Source organism: Pteropus medius, unplaced genomic scaffold (assembly GCF_902729225.1).
Source record: "Pteropus medius unplaced genomic scaffold, Ma_sr-lr_union100, whole genome shotgun sequence".
NCBI lineage: Eukaryota > Metazoa > Chordata > Mammalia > Chiroptera > Pteropodidae > Pteropus > Pteropus medius.
This window is the reverse complement of record NW_024343578.1, coordinates 2,701,858-2,719,253: the sequence shown is the minus strand read 5'-3', so window position 1 is coordinate 2,719,253 and position 17,396 is coordinate 2,701,858. Positions and strand designations below refer to the sequence as shown.

General features: G+C 45.5%; 1 protein-coding gene across 6 annotated transcripts in view; it reads left to right on the top strand.

Moving 5' to 3' along the window:
* Positions 1-17,396, top strand: part of CACNA1D (calcium voltage-gated channel subunit alpha1 D) — a 299,481-nt gene that overhangs the window by 200,733 nt on the left and 81,352 nt on the right. For 4 of the 6 annotated variants that reach the window (XM_039867426.1, XM_039867431.1, XM_039867429.1 and 1 more), the window contains 6 exons: positions 10,624-10,711; positions 10,979-11,038; positions 12,086-12,112; positions 15,507-15,667; positions 16,643-16,868; positions 16,984-17,191. In XM_039867426.1, coding sequence (XP_039723360.1) covers positions 10,624-10,711; positions 10,979-11,038; positions 12,086-12,112; positions 15,507-15,667; positions 16,643-16,868; positions 16,984-17,191 — 770 coding nt within the window. The remainder of the gene's footprint in view (positions 1-10,623; positions 10,712-10,978; positions 11,039-12,085; positions 12,113-15,506; positions 15,668-16,642; positions 16,869-16,983; positions 17,192-17,396) is intronic. The other 2 variants (XM_039867427.1, XM_039867428.1) reach the window with 1 other exon arrangement.

Below are 17,396 nucleotides of genomic sequence, written 5' to 3'. Positions count from 1 at the left end.
ACCACAGCTGCAGGAATACTTGCCGCTGCTGTTGTCATCAGACTGCAGTGACACTTGACCTAAGCAGACTTGTTTTTGCAGATTCTACTAGACCTCTCCTCAGCCTTGGGGTGAGGACCCCTTTTAGGACCATGTCCCGGTACTTTCCTATTTAGAAACTGTAAGGTTCCCAAGTATTGATGGAAAACAAACCTATTGGCCTGGTCACTTTCAAGATATGGTAGCATAGCTTTCTGTCTCTTGAAGCACATATCTAGTTTGTTGACACTTACTGTCAGAAAACGGATGTCAAATCAAGTGCTCGGAGATGCACTCACATTATCTTTTCTATCTGATCTACTAAATGTCACTGTCTGCATCCGTGGCACCTAGCTCTGGCTGTACATGACAATCACCTGGGGAGCACGGTGCATCCAGATGCCATACCCCGCTCCCACCTTGATTAGTTGGTCTGCGGTGGGACTCCAGCGTGGCTTTGTTTACAGCTCCCTGGAGGTTCTGATATAAAGCCAGGTCTGGGAACTCCTGAGTGCCATCGCACTGACTAGCACACCGTTCTAGGTTTCCACTTGAAAGAAGAGGAGAGGCATCAGGTCTCTCACTGGGCAGTCTGGATGGTGGCTGCGGTGACTGGTAGCTCCAGCTTTGTGCGTTCAGGGACTATTTCAAATGTCGGTTCCATAAATTTGCTGTTAGAAGGCTGGTATTACACAATTAATCGAGTGGACAAAATTCCCTTGGAAGTTAGTTCCTGAGCATTTGGGAAATTTTCAAGGATAATTTATTTAACTTTTTGCTGAGCTTCAAGTTTCTTAAGAACCCCTGCCAAATCTCAGTGATTTTTTAGACGTATGCAGCTGCTTCTGAGTTAACAATGGGGTTTTTCTAGGCCCATTAAAATCTGAAAGCCTAAAATTCTATTTTAAACTCTTCTCATTGTCAGTGATTAGTCTTAAAAAATAGCATTAAAAATAGTGAAATGGTTTTAAAGGGAGCTCATTCTAAAATTCTGGCCAGAGAAGCACAGCAGTTTCACTGTGGCAACTATGAATGATCAATAATCCCTGTAAGTGGGGACATTGATACCCAAACAAAGGGTGGAAATACCTGAAACTCCACCTCTGACAACAAGGAGAGCTTGCCTGTGTCCTCTTCATCAGCCATCCTAGAGGCTGCGAGCACCGCCCCCCTGCCTGCCTCCCACTGGGACTGCCCCTTCAGGTCCGTGCACAAGGTTGCCCATAGCCATCACCTCCCTTCTGTACATGCCACCCAGGTGACTTACTGCGGCGTCTGATTTCAGGGTGGGCAGAAAACCAGTGATGCTATAGCTGTTTGCAAGCACAAGGCATAGTAATTTGCTAGTCTTCTTTTAAAAGGTTATGTCTTCAAAATTTGATTTATAAAACTGCTTTTATTACAATTAAACTACCACAGGGCGCAAGTTCAAAATGGAAGATATTCAGTTAAAAACTATACGGCAAAGAGCAGCAGTTAGAGTCGCATGTGGCAAACCTGCATCCAGGGCAGCTGCCCTCTCTGGAGAGACCGCTGGCAGTGCCATGACTGGGAAGGCTGACTGGGGAGGGCCCAGTGCTGGCTGGGAGACACTGGCTCCACTGGGCTCATACTGGGAGCAGTCATCTACCCTGGGTGGGCCTCACAAGAGCTGGAGGGAGGGGAACTTGAGGATGGTCACCCCACCATGGAGAAGGGGAGGAGGAGACATTCCAGCTACATTCGTGGAGTCCCAAGTCAGGATTGTTTTGTTTGCTTTTATTATATTTATATATTTAATATATACAAAAGTAACGTATTTAAAATACACAAAAGTGATATTCGCCCACTGTAAAGAATTCATATACTATCAAAGTATGTAAAGGCAGAAATAACGTTCTCTTGTCTCTTTCTGAGAGAGAACCAGACTTAGCAGTTTGGGGCCTGTTCTTTCCATCCTCACGTGAGAACATGTGGCTGCACAGACAGCATGCTCATTGGTCCTCCCCGTGAGATCGCCCAGCACAGGTGGTTCTGCACCTTGAGTTTTTTACTGAACTGTGTGCCGTAGACATCTTTCCATATTTTTAAAACAACACTTTGGCTATTTTCAATCATTTGCCAATACAGAAGCTGTTGCAATGGACCGTATAGCCCAGGGACCTCTGCGTTATGGCAGTTGTCAGAGCTGCATATTAGCAACCTTGTTGGTGCTATTATCTCATGTCTTTCTTTGTCATAAGACTGTGTGCTCCGTGGGGGCAGGAACAGGATTTGTTTCTGCTTTTCATTGTGTGGCTGGCACCTAGTGCAGTGTTTGTCACACATATTATTTTTTGTTGAATGAAAGAACACGGAATAAAATATCTCACGTTCATTAAGTGCTTCCTATGTGTCAGACAGTGTTCTAAAAGCTATGGGTGCATTAATTCATTATTCCTCACACAACTCTCTGAGACAAGGACTTGGCAGATGAGAAAACAGAGGCACGAAGAGGTTAAGTAGCTTCCTAGGGCTACATGACCGTTAAGTGACAAAGCTGGGATTCGAACCCCAGTTCTGCCACAGTCTGCCCATTAGCCCTTGTTAATCCCCACAAATGCCCGTGCCTGTGTCTGCATCCTCATGTTCATGTTCCTGTGGGAGAAATTATCAGAAAGCGTTTTGCTGGGCCAAAGAGTATGCTCACTCTAGCACTGTGAGTGTTATGCCAGGTGACACCAGTTCACATTCCTGCTGATCATGTGTGCATGTACCGCTCCCATTCTCACTGCCCACTCGCCTGCCTTCTGCTGCCCCACACTGCTGCTGCAGTTCCCTTCCCCAGAGCGTGCGGCTTCTACAACAGGGATTAGCCAGCCCGAGTGACCATCATATCACGGAGCTGGAAGGAGTTGGAGACCCTAGATCATTTTTCTGGTGACCTAGTAACCATAGGGGAGCTGTAGTCGTAATGATTGACCATGCCTTGCCAAAGCTGAGCATGTTGCTTTACTATTTTCCTCTTACAACAACTCTATGAAGTGCAGGCCCAACTATTATTAATGTCTCACGAGTGAGGAAACTAAGGCTTAAAATCAGGTAACCTGCCCACAGTCATCCAGCCAGTAAGTGGCAGGGCTGGGGTTAGACCTGGTCTGTCCAAGTCCAGAGCCTACCTGTTTAACACCCCCGTGTCCTGCTCCATGTAGAAAAACTGGCTAAACTCTCACAGCCAGTCAGCACCCAGGACTCCTGGCTCCTGCCCTCTCCCTAACGTTCTTCTTACCCATCTTAGAAGGGGAGGCCAGACACTGGAAACCTTTGTCTAGAGTGGGTTGGTTGGTTATTGTAGTTGGTTGTTTATTTAGGACAGGTTCTTAAAGACAGATATTTTGTATACTAGCTATAAAAAGTGCACTTCTTCTCTGCTAGTCAGATCCCGAACGATAGATTTCTGTGATGGACCGTTTCGGTTTTGCTTATCAGAGCTCGAGGACGTGGGTGCCTCTTGGGTCCTCGAGCCCTGATTGTGTTGCTCTTGCTGCCCTCTACTGAATCATAATGAGATTGCTTGTGTTCAACCTGAAGGGGTCACATTGGCCGACTTGCTAAAAGAGGATAAGAAGAAAAGGAAGTTTTGCTGCTTTCGCCAACGCAGGGCTAAAGATCACGGTAAATAGCTGAGATGGAACTTTGTCTTCAGGAGACTCTTCTCCCAAGACCTCTGACACCTTCTCACACATAGGCATGGTGTGATGTGCATGTACCTGTGTGGTGTCTCTGTAAGATGCCTATGTTTTATTTGCTTGATTTCTTTGAAACGTGGTCATGTTGTTTTCTTCTTGCCTTTCCCCAAAATGTGTGTCTTTGCAAAGACAGCATTGCAATTTCCTTTCTGTGTGAACTGTACCTTTCAGAGAAGCAGCTGAACCAACTCAAAATTTATTTAATTCAGCATGAATATTCTTAGACTGGGAGACAGACTTTTAAACACTTTCCCCCAAATGATGCTTTTTCATCTGTTCTAGTTGAAATTCCAGTGATGTTATTTGATTGATTTTTTTTCCAGGTTACATTTTTCAAATGGCCTCTTGGTCTTCCACTCTCTAGCGGGTTTGCCCAGAACTGTGCTAAAGCTAGCAATGGCTAGTAATGCCTGTTTGAAGACTGAAGTTAAAAATATTCTAGGATGCAAAGATCTTTGGGCACTTGCCTTGAGTGGGACTGAGGAAAGGGCTCATGTGGGAAGTGGTTAAGTTTCTATCTATGCTCCAAAATAATGCTAAACATAACCCCTCATTGGCAACGCTGGGGTTAGCATCAGGACCATCCCCTTACAGAGCAGTTATGCAAACAGCTGGCATCTGCCTGCCTGCCAGGTCACCACTGTGGTCCCACAGCAGCACAAAGCTTTGCCTGGGCACATCACACAGTCCACCTAGTTACCACCATCAAGATAGGCCCTGGCCAGACAACTCTGCAGGAAGAGTCTGTTTGAGAGGATTCAGACTGCGGGGAAACAAAGCCAGCTGCTAAGATTACAGAGGGATTGTGTTGCAGTGCTTTTTCAAGAGGGGCCTCTGCCACCCATGGGAATGCTGAGCCCAGAGGTTATGGAAATTGGACTTGAACAAGCCGTGGATGGTCTGACTAAAGGCTGTGTTAGAGCCCTACCCTCATCAGATGGCCTGGAAGGGGAAAAGAACAGAGAGACTGTCAGATAAAAGCCCCTCATTATTCTAAGAGCACAGTGTAGCCCCAAGAGGAAGAGGTCAAGGAGGAGGAACTTGCCCGAGTATGGGCAGTGAGTTGGGGGCAGAGATGAACGAATTTGTTCGGCTTTAGTGTTTTCACAGAAGAGACTGGGCTTGATGCAGCTCCTAGAGGCTTTTGCAGGAAAAATGGGCTTCGGCTAAGCAGGAAATATTGTGAGGGATATAAGAAAAAATGTTTTCAGAGACTGATTTAGGTCTACAGCTCCGAGTGGGTTGTAATGAGAAGATGAATGGTTTCTGTCCCCAGAAGAGAAGAGACCCCTCCTTGGGCATGTAGGTGGTGTGGTGGGCCCTGTGACTTTTCAAGGATTCTCGAGACTTCTCTGTTAGCTTTCTGAAATCTGCCGGGAGAGGAAGCAGCCTGATAATTTGAGGATACTTTCTGTATTTTGAGTAGGGGAAGTCTTTTATTGACTGAGAAACTCAGGGTCCCTAAGGAAGGCTCCTGAGACTGCCAGTGACAGGCGGGCCGAGGCCGTCGTGTGGATGCTGTGCTCTCCATGTCACTGGTCATACAGAAAAAGTTATTGTCAGGGCATAATTCTTGCTTTAGACACAGAAACCTTCATCTGGCCTTGACCCATATTCTCTAAGAAGAGCCTGGCTTCTTTACAGCAACAAGAATCTGTTACCCTGTGACAGCTAGGCGTGTCACCTCTAGCAAGCACAGGCAAATTCCTTCAGGGGATGTCATGGCACTGCTTGTGCTTGTCACGAAAATAAGATAAAAACACAAAATCTTGGCTCAGGATCCCCTGTCTCCGAGGAAGGCAGCCATGACTCTGCCACGGCTCGGTTGTCCAAACTCACCCCTCACCCTTCCTTGGAAAGGAAAGAATGAGGAGCTTTGGGCTGCTTGGGGCATGGGGGCAAATCTTAAAAGAAATCCTCAAGTGTTCAAGAAAGACTGTCCTGTGGAGGCAGACAGAGGGGCGAGGCTGCTCCTAGAGGCTCAGGACATCTATGAACAAGGCTCTTGGTGTGACAGGCTCCAGGCGGAGCTGGGGAGCTCTGGCCTCAGTTTGGCTTGGGTCCCAGTCTCCTGTGGCTGGCAGAGGATTTTTGGGGGCTGCTCCTTCTTGTGCTGCTCCAGTCCCCGTGGTGTTCTGCCTGGAGATGACTTGGAGTCAGTTCTCCTGGGCAGGCTGTTGGACTCTTCCTAGTGACCATCCTGAGGGGTAGGCAGGAGCTTCACAGTCCTTCTCATTCCCTGCTATCCATGCAGAACTGGGGGATTGCCAGGGAAAACCCCCTTGATGCTGGGAGTAAAACCAGATAGCCTGTAGGCGTTTCCTCTTTATACAGTTCTAGCAGGTCAGAGGTAAATGGGTCTTAGAGATGATATTTTACCCAACAGCTCATTTTTTAGATTAGCTAAATAAGCCCACTAGGAAAAGGGACTTCTTTCCACATCACCAATGACAAAGACCAAGCCTCTCTGGCATTCTTCTAGAGTCTTGGCTTTAGTAGTCTCCACCACTGAAGGAAGCTGATCTGAGATATTGCTGTGCCTGTTAATGAAGAACATAATTTTGGGGCTGCCTACTTGGACCCACACACAGGCTCTTCCACCGTGTGTGTGTGTGTGTGTGTGTTCATTTGTGTGTTAATTTCCCTCTGTGTTCACAAGTCAAGCAGATCTGGTTGAGAAATATGTTCTTCAGAGTGACAGTAGAGAGAGCAATGTTTACACATTGGTGAAAATGCTCGTTGTTGTGCTGGCCTACGAAACAGTGGATTTCCCTGGTTTATTTTGTGTGGCATTGCCCATGCTGGTGTCCTGGCCCTCACCCTCACCTTTAAGTACAAGATCTTAAAGAGAAATAATGTTACCTACCCTCCACACAGAGCACCTCAGAAGGCCCTGGGAGCTCTCACCTACAGTCCAGCATGAACTAGGCTGCTGCCTGGCCTTATCTCCTCACCACCAGCAGCACTCAGGGGTCTTTCTCAGTGTGTCCACACTCGAGGCCTAAGTGTCTATCCTGGAGCTCTCCCCAGAGATCCCGGTACCTGGAATAGATCATAAAGCATAGGCCCTGAGCTTCCCCAGATTTTCAGCAAGGCAAATTATAGTGCAAGTCAGCACCCATTATAGGCAACAGGCTTGTTCTAATGCCTGGTTTCACCCAGACGCAGTGAAATAGTTTTCAAATTTATATTAAAAAAAAAAAAAGTTAAAACTTGCACAACAAAGCTCTAAAATCCCCTGGAATGTGTGAGCAGAAAGGACTTACATCTTCTTCACATACCAATGGACCCAGCTTGCTTCCGCAGGAGAGACTGGTACAGGCAGGTGACATGGTGAGATCTGAGGGCATCTCTCTGCCTGCATCCCTAATGAGGCTTGGCCACTTGTCAGCAGTTAACAGTGAATCCCTGCTCTGCAGGGGAAAGAGGGTTAACCTGATGGGACAGTCATGATGCTATGGCAGCAGGTTAGGGAGAAGGGCATGTGTTCCAGTTATTTATTTGCCCATGGGTTTACTTACTTGGGTTTTTATAATTCTTTTGAATTTTATAAAGCCTCAATAATTACCTTAGCAACTTGAAATTTGTACTATCCCCATGTGCTAGGCTGATCTCCAATAAGTGGTCTGGCTATCTGTCAGATTTCTAGGGGTTAATAAAAGTCATCAGGACAACAAACCAATGCTGGCGGATAAGAGGCTTGCTTGACTGTTGGAACTTTTTGATTTGTTTTAAATACCACTGTATATACCAACATATACCAACACCAAAGTGTATACCAGCATATTCAAGTATATACCAAAACCACAGGGGTGGTGTGGCATGACGGGAAAGATCCTGAGTGGAAAGCAGAAAAGCTTTCTCATGTCTGAGCTGTGAGTCCCTAGGCGAGTCAGTCAGTTCTCTCATCTGTGAAATCACAGTTTGTTCATGTAATCTCAGAAGCCCCTTCCAGTTCTAACAGATTGTGATTCTCCTGTCTCGATTTTTTAAAACGTAGATGAGATCGTATTGGGGCTAAGTAAAGTGCAACTCGTATCAATTTATTAACATTAAAAAAAAATGAAAGCTTAGTGCAAGTGAAGGGTGAAATGTTTTAATGCACATACAAGCTCCTTGGTTATGCCCACAGGGCCTGATGATTTCTGTTTTTGTGAAAAAGGAAATGCTATCCTGTGGCAGGGAATGAGAGGCCAGAGTAGACGGAGAGGCCGCCTGGGCCCCAGTCACAGCCTGGCTTCTCTGCTGAGATTCAGGGACTAGATCAAGGTCCATTTCTGAGACCAGATGAGGTCACCAAATTTTAGCATAGTCACTGTCCTCTCCTTCTGCTTCCCTCTGCGTCCCCATAGGCAGTATGTACTTTAATCTGTTTCAATCAGATTGTATGAAAAGTTAAGCTTTATTTCGGAATGAAATGCAGCAACTATATGGATATCGTCACAGGACATGGCCCCAAAGCCACAGAGGTTTAGCCTGTTCAGAAGAAGTTTGTTCTTTTCGAAGTAATAACTAAAGTTACAATGTGATTAATATTAGAACCATGAAGTAGGAAACTGTGGGAGATGGAAGTGACCATCAGGAGCGTGGAGTAAGCACTTTACAGACAGGACGCTGAAGCCTGGAGAGAGCCGGGCCTCTGTCCAGGGCAGAGTCAGGACCTAAGTGGGGCCTGAGAACCCCCCGACCCCATGTCAGGCTACTTTCAGCTTCTGTCCTCTTAGTAGTAGCAATAACCACCAAGAAAAACATTCCACAGAGATGGCTCCTGGTCACGTTTTCTTTGTCCTGTTCCTGAAGAGAAGAGTGACACTGGGAGAGGAACCTACAACAGTGAAATTCATTGGATTTTACAATTTTTTAGTCTTTCTGCTGAAGTCAAAGCATGGGACGGGACAGTCATGGAGAAGAGAATTGCATGATCATCTTGTGTGTGTGTGTGTGTGTGTGTGTGTGTGTGTGTGTGTGTGTGTGTGTGTGTGTCTCTCTCTCTCTCTCTCTCTCTCTCTCTCTCTCTCTCTCTTTCTCTCTCTCTAAGCTTTCTGTTAAAGGTTTCTCCAGTGATTATATTTTTGGGATTTTTGGTTTATTTTGTCTCTCCTTCCCCCCAGCCCCCCTTTTGGTTTATTTTTGTCTCTCTCTTTTTTCTTTTTCTTTCTTTTTTTTTTTTGGCATGGAGTGAAAAAAAGTTATAGTTGGTTTCTTTTGAGTTAACTAAGGAGGAAAAAGGCTTTTCTATAAGAATACCAGTTGTGTGATGTGGGTCTATAATTCTGCTCATTTTGTCTTTGCCTTTGAAACCTTTGCCTAAATGTTTCTGGGCATGACTATTGAGATTCCCACCTAGCCAAGCTCAGTGCACTGGGTGCTCACCAAAGGAAAGGTATCTTTTCTGTTGCCCTCAGAAAAGATGTTTCTCAGACCTCTGGGCCCTTTGATTCAGGTCCCCCTTCATCCGCGTCATTCACACCATGTCTATCACCAGAGCGGGGTGAGCAGACACATTGCTGCACAGATGGAGCGCATTGATCCAGCTCCTTTGCCCTCTGTGCCTGGGCCAGCCTCAGAATCTCTACCACAGTGCTCAGGCACCAACACCAGTTTTTGTGGATGAAACCGAGGCATCCTTGCTAAGAGGAGCCATATGGCAGAGCCCACAGAGGGTTCTTCCTGTTGATACCATAAGGTCTGTAAAAACAATTGCTGCAGTTCAAAATTATGCATCAGGGAAAAGAAGTGCATGTGTTTGGGTGATTCTCCCACATTTTGATCTTTGGTGATCTCTCCTAACCCTGAATTAGTCATTCTTTGCTATGCATTTGTAGCTGAATTAGTCATTCCTTACTATGCATTTGTAGAACTCTTGCCCAGACCCCTGAGGGAAGTGGGTCTATATTTCTGTATTTCACAGTTAATTGGAATCCATCCAGGTCTTGTCTTTCCCACTTGTCTTGTCCTCCAGGGCAGGTGCAGTGCCATGTCCCTCTCTGTGCCCCACACCTCCTTCACCGCCTGGTCTCTAGCACATGCTCATGATGTTTATATAGGGTTGAATCAAGTGGATGAGAAGAAATACCCAAGTGCGAAATGGTGGCTCTGGGTGGGTCCCTGGGCCTCCCAGTAGTCGGAGGTACACTTTGAAACCTCATCCACTTCTGCTCAGGATCCTGTCATGGAGGAGTGAGACATGCCTAGAGACTCTGGTGGCACTGGGACCAGTCACCTTTGCCGTTTGGTCACTGGTTCAGAGGAAATCTACTCATAGACTACTTCCTCAGTGCCCTAGTCCTGGTGTCTTTGGTAAGAGCTCAGCAGAACTTAGACCTCAGATAAATGCGCTAAAAATGAGTAGAGTTCTTAAATTTTTAAAAAAGATTTTTTGCTTGGGACCTTCATGCACTCGTTTATCCATAATTTCTCCTCTTGTTCAGTATATTTAAAATAAGAAATTTTTTAATGAAATATTGGTCTATTCACAGATTTTCTAGAATACACCTAGAGTACATCTTGGAGCAAGCCAAGATGCAGCTGTAATTGAGATGTTTTGGTGGCTTCTCAGTACAAATATGGAAACCAGGAGATTAAGCTGGTACCAGGCACAGAAACAGGCTTTGGTACCTAGGCTGCTTTTCTTGGGACACATCTGGATAGACAGAATTTCCTTCTGATGGGAACTCCGTAGGCTTTCTCGGCAGTTCAAGGAAGCAGAGGTTCTCCTGCAGTGAAGGGACCTGACTTCTCAGCACTTCCGTTTGCCGGTCAAGCCCCTGAGGGCTCTTCATTGCCCTCCTCCCAGGTTCCCGGAAGTTCTGCCCGGTGGCAGAGATCTACATCCAGCCCACTCCTGGGTGTGCAGTGCTTCCAGCGCACCACCTAAAGCGTTCTCTTCTCCCCACAGCCAGCATGCCGACCAGCGAGACAGAGTCTGTGAACACGGAGAACGTAAGTGGTGAAGGCGAGAACCAAGGCTGCTGCGGAAGTCTCTGGTGAGTATGGGGTCCGCTTGCCTTCTTGGCTCCTTCCGTTGTCTGATAGAAGCACGTGTGAGGAGGAACCCCTAGATTTCAGTGGAGCCCTGAGACCATAGCTCAGGGGCAAGAAGAGAGGTGAGCTCACGCTGGACCCCTTGGTCCTCCTCCTGTCCCGGGCCCCCGGCACTTCACGTGCCTCTTCCTCCAGAGCAGCCCATCCCACTGAGGTGCAGCCTGCTGCAGGGCGGGCCAGGTAACTCGCCATTCCGCTGTGTCCACTAGGTGCTGGTGGAAAAGAAGAGGTGCGGCCAAGGCTGGGCCCTCTGAGTGTCGGCGGTGGGGGTAAAAGGCCCAATTCTCCTCTGAGTCTGGTGCTGGCATCGGTGCTTTGAAGAAGAGCTTGTGCGGCAGAGTGGCTGACTAGAATGTGCTGCATATTTAAGTTTCCCTTCACTCATGGGTTCTCCGAACCTCATGCATAGCTCCTGGATGATGAGACCCTGCCCTCCTCTGCTCATAGCACTTTTTCTTTGGAGCCTTGCACCACCCTCTCCTAACAGTGAAGGGCACCATCACATTAACCCCCCACTGGCTTTTCTAGGGGATTTGGGCTGTAGCAGCAAGGGGGACCAGCCGGGTGGAATGTGCAGAGTACTGCCTGCTTTGGTGGCAGGGGTGGGGGGCATGCAGTTTTGTTTTGTTTGCTTCCTGCTATCTCTTAGGTATTATCTCTGCAAAGTACAGGTGTTGTTTTTAAGAGAATTCCATCTCTTTGTCAGAGGTACATAAAAATGATGTGTTATGGGCAGGATACTCAACAGTTTACAAAGTGTATTTGCCTCCTTTCTCTTGCTTTGCCCTCCCTACAATGTTGCGAAGTAGGCAGGGGATAGGTTTATTTCTCATTTTACAGATGAGAACACTGAGGCTCAAAAGCTGTGCTGCTTGCCCAGACTCACACGGTTAGTGAAGAGCAGAGCCAGGACTCCTAGTCCAGTGCTCCTTTTTCTATGTGCTCAACAGCATGTGCTGCTGTTGAGATGAGTGGCTGAGTTGCAGGCAGGCCAAGCCCTGCTTGCTGACTTCAGTTTGGAGAATGCGGGGTTGCGGGAGAAGGAACCCTGGCATTGCTGCCTATGCCAGAGCTGCTCAGGGCAACTAGCTAAGAGTCTTCTCTTGCCTGGGTGCTGGAGGGTGTCAAGCCTGGCCCGCCTGGCACTGGTAGCACCTCGCTCTTGCTCTACTCTTACCCCAGCTGGCCCGCTGTGGGAACCGGGCTGCTGAGTCCGGGTTGCTGTGCATGGCTTTTCCGATATCTCAGCTAAAGTGATGGAGGAAGCATATGATCAAGCCTTCCTAACAGGAATCATATTCTTTTTTGTCTTTCAGTCAAGCCATCTCAAAATCCAAGCTCAGGTCAGTATCTTCTTTCTATTTTCCCTTTAGCATGTATGCTGATTCGTTACCTTCTTACTCAGGAATTTTACATGAAGTTGCTCTAGACTTGAATTTTACTCTATGGGTTGCAATATTCACATAGAAGATCAGTGAGCCTAGTAAACATCACACACTGTCTTGGCGTATAGTGTAGTAGGTGCCAGAGATCTCACCCTCTCACCCCAAAGCAAGCAAACCAACAAGATGCAACAATGAACAATTTCTTGCCACTGATCAACCCTTTATATTCCCTCCAGAATCATTTCTCTATGAGAGATACTTCTTGTCATTTTTCTCCTTATCAGTTTTTCACAGAAGGAGGTTCAAGAGGTTTTCTGAGGTGCTAGTAATATCCTGTTTGTTGATCTGAATGAAGGTTACGTGGTCAGTTGGTAAAAACTCTGAACTATGTATCTATGATTTGTGTCTTCCATATAAATGTTCTTTTTCAATTAAACACATTTTATCACTATATAGAAAAATTAACTTGAAATGAAAGTAGAATTAAATGTAAAACCTAAAACTTTAAATATTCTAGAAGAAAACAGAAAATCTTTGTGATCTTTGGTTAGGCAAAGATTTTCTTGGGTATAATACCCAGAGCACTAGCCATAACAGGAAAAAAAAAAAAAAAAGATAAATTGGACTTCATCAAAATCAAAAGTACTGCTCTTCAATAGAAAATAAAAAGCTCCAGACTGGAAGAAAAAATATTTGCAAAACATATTTGATAAAGGACTAGTATTCAGTATATATAAAGAATGGTGTCAATAATGAGAAAACAACCCAATAAAAAATTATCGATAGATTCCAACAGGCATGTCACCAAAGAAGAGATATGGATGGGAGATGAGCACATAAAATGACGATTAGTCATTAGGAAAATGCAAATTAAAAGCACAATGAGATAACACTACATATGTATTAGAAAACTTTTTTATACCTATGGATCAAATTGAAAAATCTGGCAATACCAAGTTCTGACAAAGATGCAAATCAATGGGAATTCTCATACATTCCTACATGTCAAATGACACAGCTATTTTTGAAAGAAGTTGGCAGTTTCTTACAAAGTTAAATATACATTTACCACGTGACCTAGCAATTTCACTTCTCAGGTATTTATATAAGAAATGAAGATAGATGTCTGCACAGAATTTTTTTTTTACATACGTGTTTATAGCAGTTTTATTCATAATTGCCCCAAACTGTAAATAACTCAAATGTTCATCAAATGGTGAATGGGTAGACAAATTGTAGTATGATAGAATAATGCTCCGCAATAAGAAGGAAAAAAACTATTGATAGATGCAACAATACAAATAAATCTAAAGTTTTTTTTCTAAGTGAAAGAAGCCAGTCTCAAAAGGCTATATGTTATATAATTCTACTTATAAAACATGCTGGATAAAGCAAAACAATAGGAGTAGAAAACAGATCAGTTCGTTGTCAGGGGCTGGGGTGAGAAGAGGAGAATAACCACAAAGAGCTGCGAAGAAACTTCTTTGAGTGATAGAAATATTCTATATGTTGATTGTGGTGGTGCTTTCCAACTGTATACCTAAAAAGTAAATTCTATTGTATGTAAATTGTATCTCAAATGGAAAGCCCTTCCATGACTCTCTGTTGCTAGAGAACATATAAATTCCTTCATATTTGGTGGCCTGCTCACCCTCTGGCTTCATCTTTTGACACCCCTCCCATACTCCCTACTTTGTAGTACTGGACTGCTATCTGTTTTCAAATGTACCACACACTGTTTCTGCCAACTTCAGTCGCTTTGGTCACGTAGCCTCTTCTGCGTGTAGCACCCTTTCCTCTGCCCCCTGACTAACTCCTACTCAACTGTGGAGAGCCAGCCCGAATTGCCGTTTTTTGGAGAAGGCTTCCTGCCTCTTTCAAAGAGCAATTGCAGCTCCCTTCTCTTTGCTCCTGTGCCAAGTACCCTGGGAATAGCACTTGATGTGGATTTAATAATTGATAACCCTGCATGCTTTACAGGAACAGGAGCCATGGGACCTTGTCTTCTTTAGCTCCATATGTCCAGTGTCTGGTGCAGGGCCTTAGCTCTCAGCACCCATGAGGGGCAAGCTGGGGAGTGCTGCAGGATCTCAGGGACGTGACAAATAAGGTCTTCTGGATTTGAGAGACACCTGTGACTTGTCACTGCAGCATAAATAAACCCACCAAGGTTGGATCTTATTCAGACTAGTACACCTTGCTTGTGTGTAGTGAACTTAGCCTGTCTCCCTGGGGAAAACATTTCCCATCACAAGGGAAATCCAGACTGAATGGAGACAGTCTTTAGTGTCCTCTGTAGAATTTTTCTTTGCTGGTCGTGTTTCCAGCTGCTGCCAGAAATGCACCTTGCTTGTTTCAGGTCTTGCTGAAGAGTTAGCACAAACTTTCTTTGCTCAGTCCCTGGATTATGGTGCATTTAACACAGCATCACAGCTGAGGCAGCCAGGGTTGCAGCTCGGACAATCCTTTGACTCAGGCCCTTAGAGAAAGTGCCTTCCCTTGTCCCCTCCGGTCAGTGAGTACAGCTCTGGGGTGCACTTCACCAAACCATCCTGTGGCAGGGGATGTTTTCCCCAGGGAGACAGGCTAAGGGAGAGAATACTTTCTCTAATTACAAACAGGAATTGAAAGTCAGTAAAGGACATGCTACTTGTCTGTTTGGCTCAGTTCATTTTATTTGTATGAAAACACGATTCAATATTGGCTCTTCTCCTAAAGGTATATTTTGAGCATCACTAGTTAGAAAGGGCACCTGATGACTCAGTATGAAGACTCATGTCCTGCTCAGCCTTGACAACTCTGCCAGGCTCCAGAGGAATCTTCCAGATTTAAGAAAGGACTGAAAGTTTCCCTAAGAGGAAATCTGTGGGTTTGGAGCACTTCGTTGTCTGATGAATTCTATATGATGATTGAGATGCTGCAAGAGATTTGATGATAAGCTAAGTGGCTCTCTGCACCAATAGCACAAACAGATCCATGTACCATATGGTGGGAATAGGAACTACATCTGCTTGATAGCTCAGTTTTGCATCTGCACATGAATCTATGAATATCTAGATGTTCTAACTGGTTTGAGGGCTATATATGGAGCTATCTAAAGCCATAGGAAGGAAACTGAAAACATGATCACATCAAGATATAATACTTTAAAAAGTTGTATTTTAAGACCAACATAATTTGTATATGAGGTCTGTTAATTTCTTTGCCCTTTATTCTTGTCTTTCTTTTACTGCCCTCCCCCAACTCCAATCTGGACCTCCACAGTGAAAGACAAATGATTTCTCAATGATGTTTATTGGATACTCAGATGCTGTATCTGTCATTCAGTGAGTAACGTCTGCTTCTCTTTCAGCCGACGCTGGCGTCGCTGGAACCGATTCAATCGCAGAAGATGTAGGGCTGCTGTGAAGTCTGTCACGTTTTACTGGCTGGTTATTGTCCTGGTGTTTCTCAACACCTTAACCATTTCCTCTGAGCACTATAACCAGCCTGACTGGTTGACGCAGATTCAAGGTACAAGTAGAGGCCATTCTCCTTTTGTTCCAAATGTGGGATGCCCAAGGCTGTCCAACTGCAGTTTAGCCTTATCTGCTCGATGTGTAACAGAGTGTAGGAACATTTCTAGTGAGCATTAACTTAGAAGGTGGTAGAACTGTCCAAACACTGGGTGCACCTGGAGTGGAGGTACAGTCTACCGTACTGTACTGTACGTGAATGAAGCACCTTGGAGCTGATTAATGCCAGGACATCTCATTGTCTTAACCCAGTGACAACCTAGGATCAGGAAATCTTCCAACTGGAAGGGACCTCGGATCCCTTCTTCCTGCCTTCACTGAAAGGAAGCTTTATTTTCCTCTGCAGTGTTCTTGGCAAGTGGTGATTGTTCCCCTGCCTTTAATGTCTCAGCAGTGTGATCCGGGAGCTTGTCCCTAGAGACAGCCCTTCTGAGTTTGACAGTTTTGAGCCAGCGAGAAGTCCTGGCTTACATCAAGTCAGTTCTGTTTCTGTCTAACTCTCCAGCCTTCTGGGAGATATTTTCTGCTGTTAGAAATGACCTTGATAGGCAACTGCTTTTTATATGGTGGTGGTGTAACAAAACCAGAGGTCTTTCTGTTTTGGAAACAGAAAATATAATATGATGCTCTAAATGGAAAATTATAGGCTTTTAGGGCTAGAAACTACCAGGGATTATGTGGTGAGCCACCCCCCGCTCCCCCATTTTATAGTCAGTAAAACCAAGGCCCAGTGAGATCAGGAACTTCCCTAGTCGCATGTCTAGGGGGTAGAAGCAGCAGGACTAGAACCTGGCAGACAAACAGACCATTGATGTTAGTGTCACATTTTTGTAAAGGGGGCAATAGCAAAGGGAGGAGTAGAGGTGCTTGGGCATTCCAACAGGGACTGGTGGGCAGGGGTGTGAGGAGGACGAGAACTCTGAGCCACTTCCACGATGAGATCCCAAGGACACCCGCCCCTTTGTCTTTCCAGATATCGCGAACAAAGTCCTCCTGGCTCTGTTCACCTGCGAGATGCTAGTAAAAATGTACAGCTTGGGTCTCCAGGCATATTTCGTCTCTCTCTTTAATCGGTTTGATTGCTTCGTGGTGTGTGGCGGAATTACGGAAACGATCTTGGTGGAGCTGGAAATCATGTCTCCCCTGGGGATCTCCGTATTTCGGTGTGTGCGCCTCTTACGAATTTTCAAAGTGACTAGGTAAGGACATGTGTATCTCGCTGCGGGTGTTTTCTCAATACCAGGTGGTGACAGGCTGCACCACCGTCAGGTGATGTTCTGCCTTCTGGTCTCACGCCCTCGTCTTGACTTGTAGGCACTGGACGTCCCTGAGTAACTTAGTGGCATCCTTGTTAAACTCCATGAAGTCCATTGCGTCGCTGTTGCTTCTGCTCTTTCTCTTCATCATCATCTTTTCCCTGCTTGGGATGCAGCTGTTCGGAGGCAAGTTTAATTTTGACGAAACGCAGACCAAGCGGAGCACCTTTGACAATTTCCCTCAGGCACTTCTAACGGTGTTCCAGGTGAGCCCTCCCTTCTGCCTCTCCCTGAGAAGCACGTTATGTATGACATGGCTTCCTGTCTGTCCACAGCTCAATAAGACAAAATGATTCCATTTTCATCAGTAACCTCTGCTCTAATAATACTCTGATAAATTTTGTGCCATTGAAGTTATTTGTTTTGCATCTGAATCCAGGTATCTATGTGATGTGATTTAATGTTTTGTAA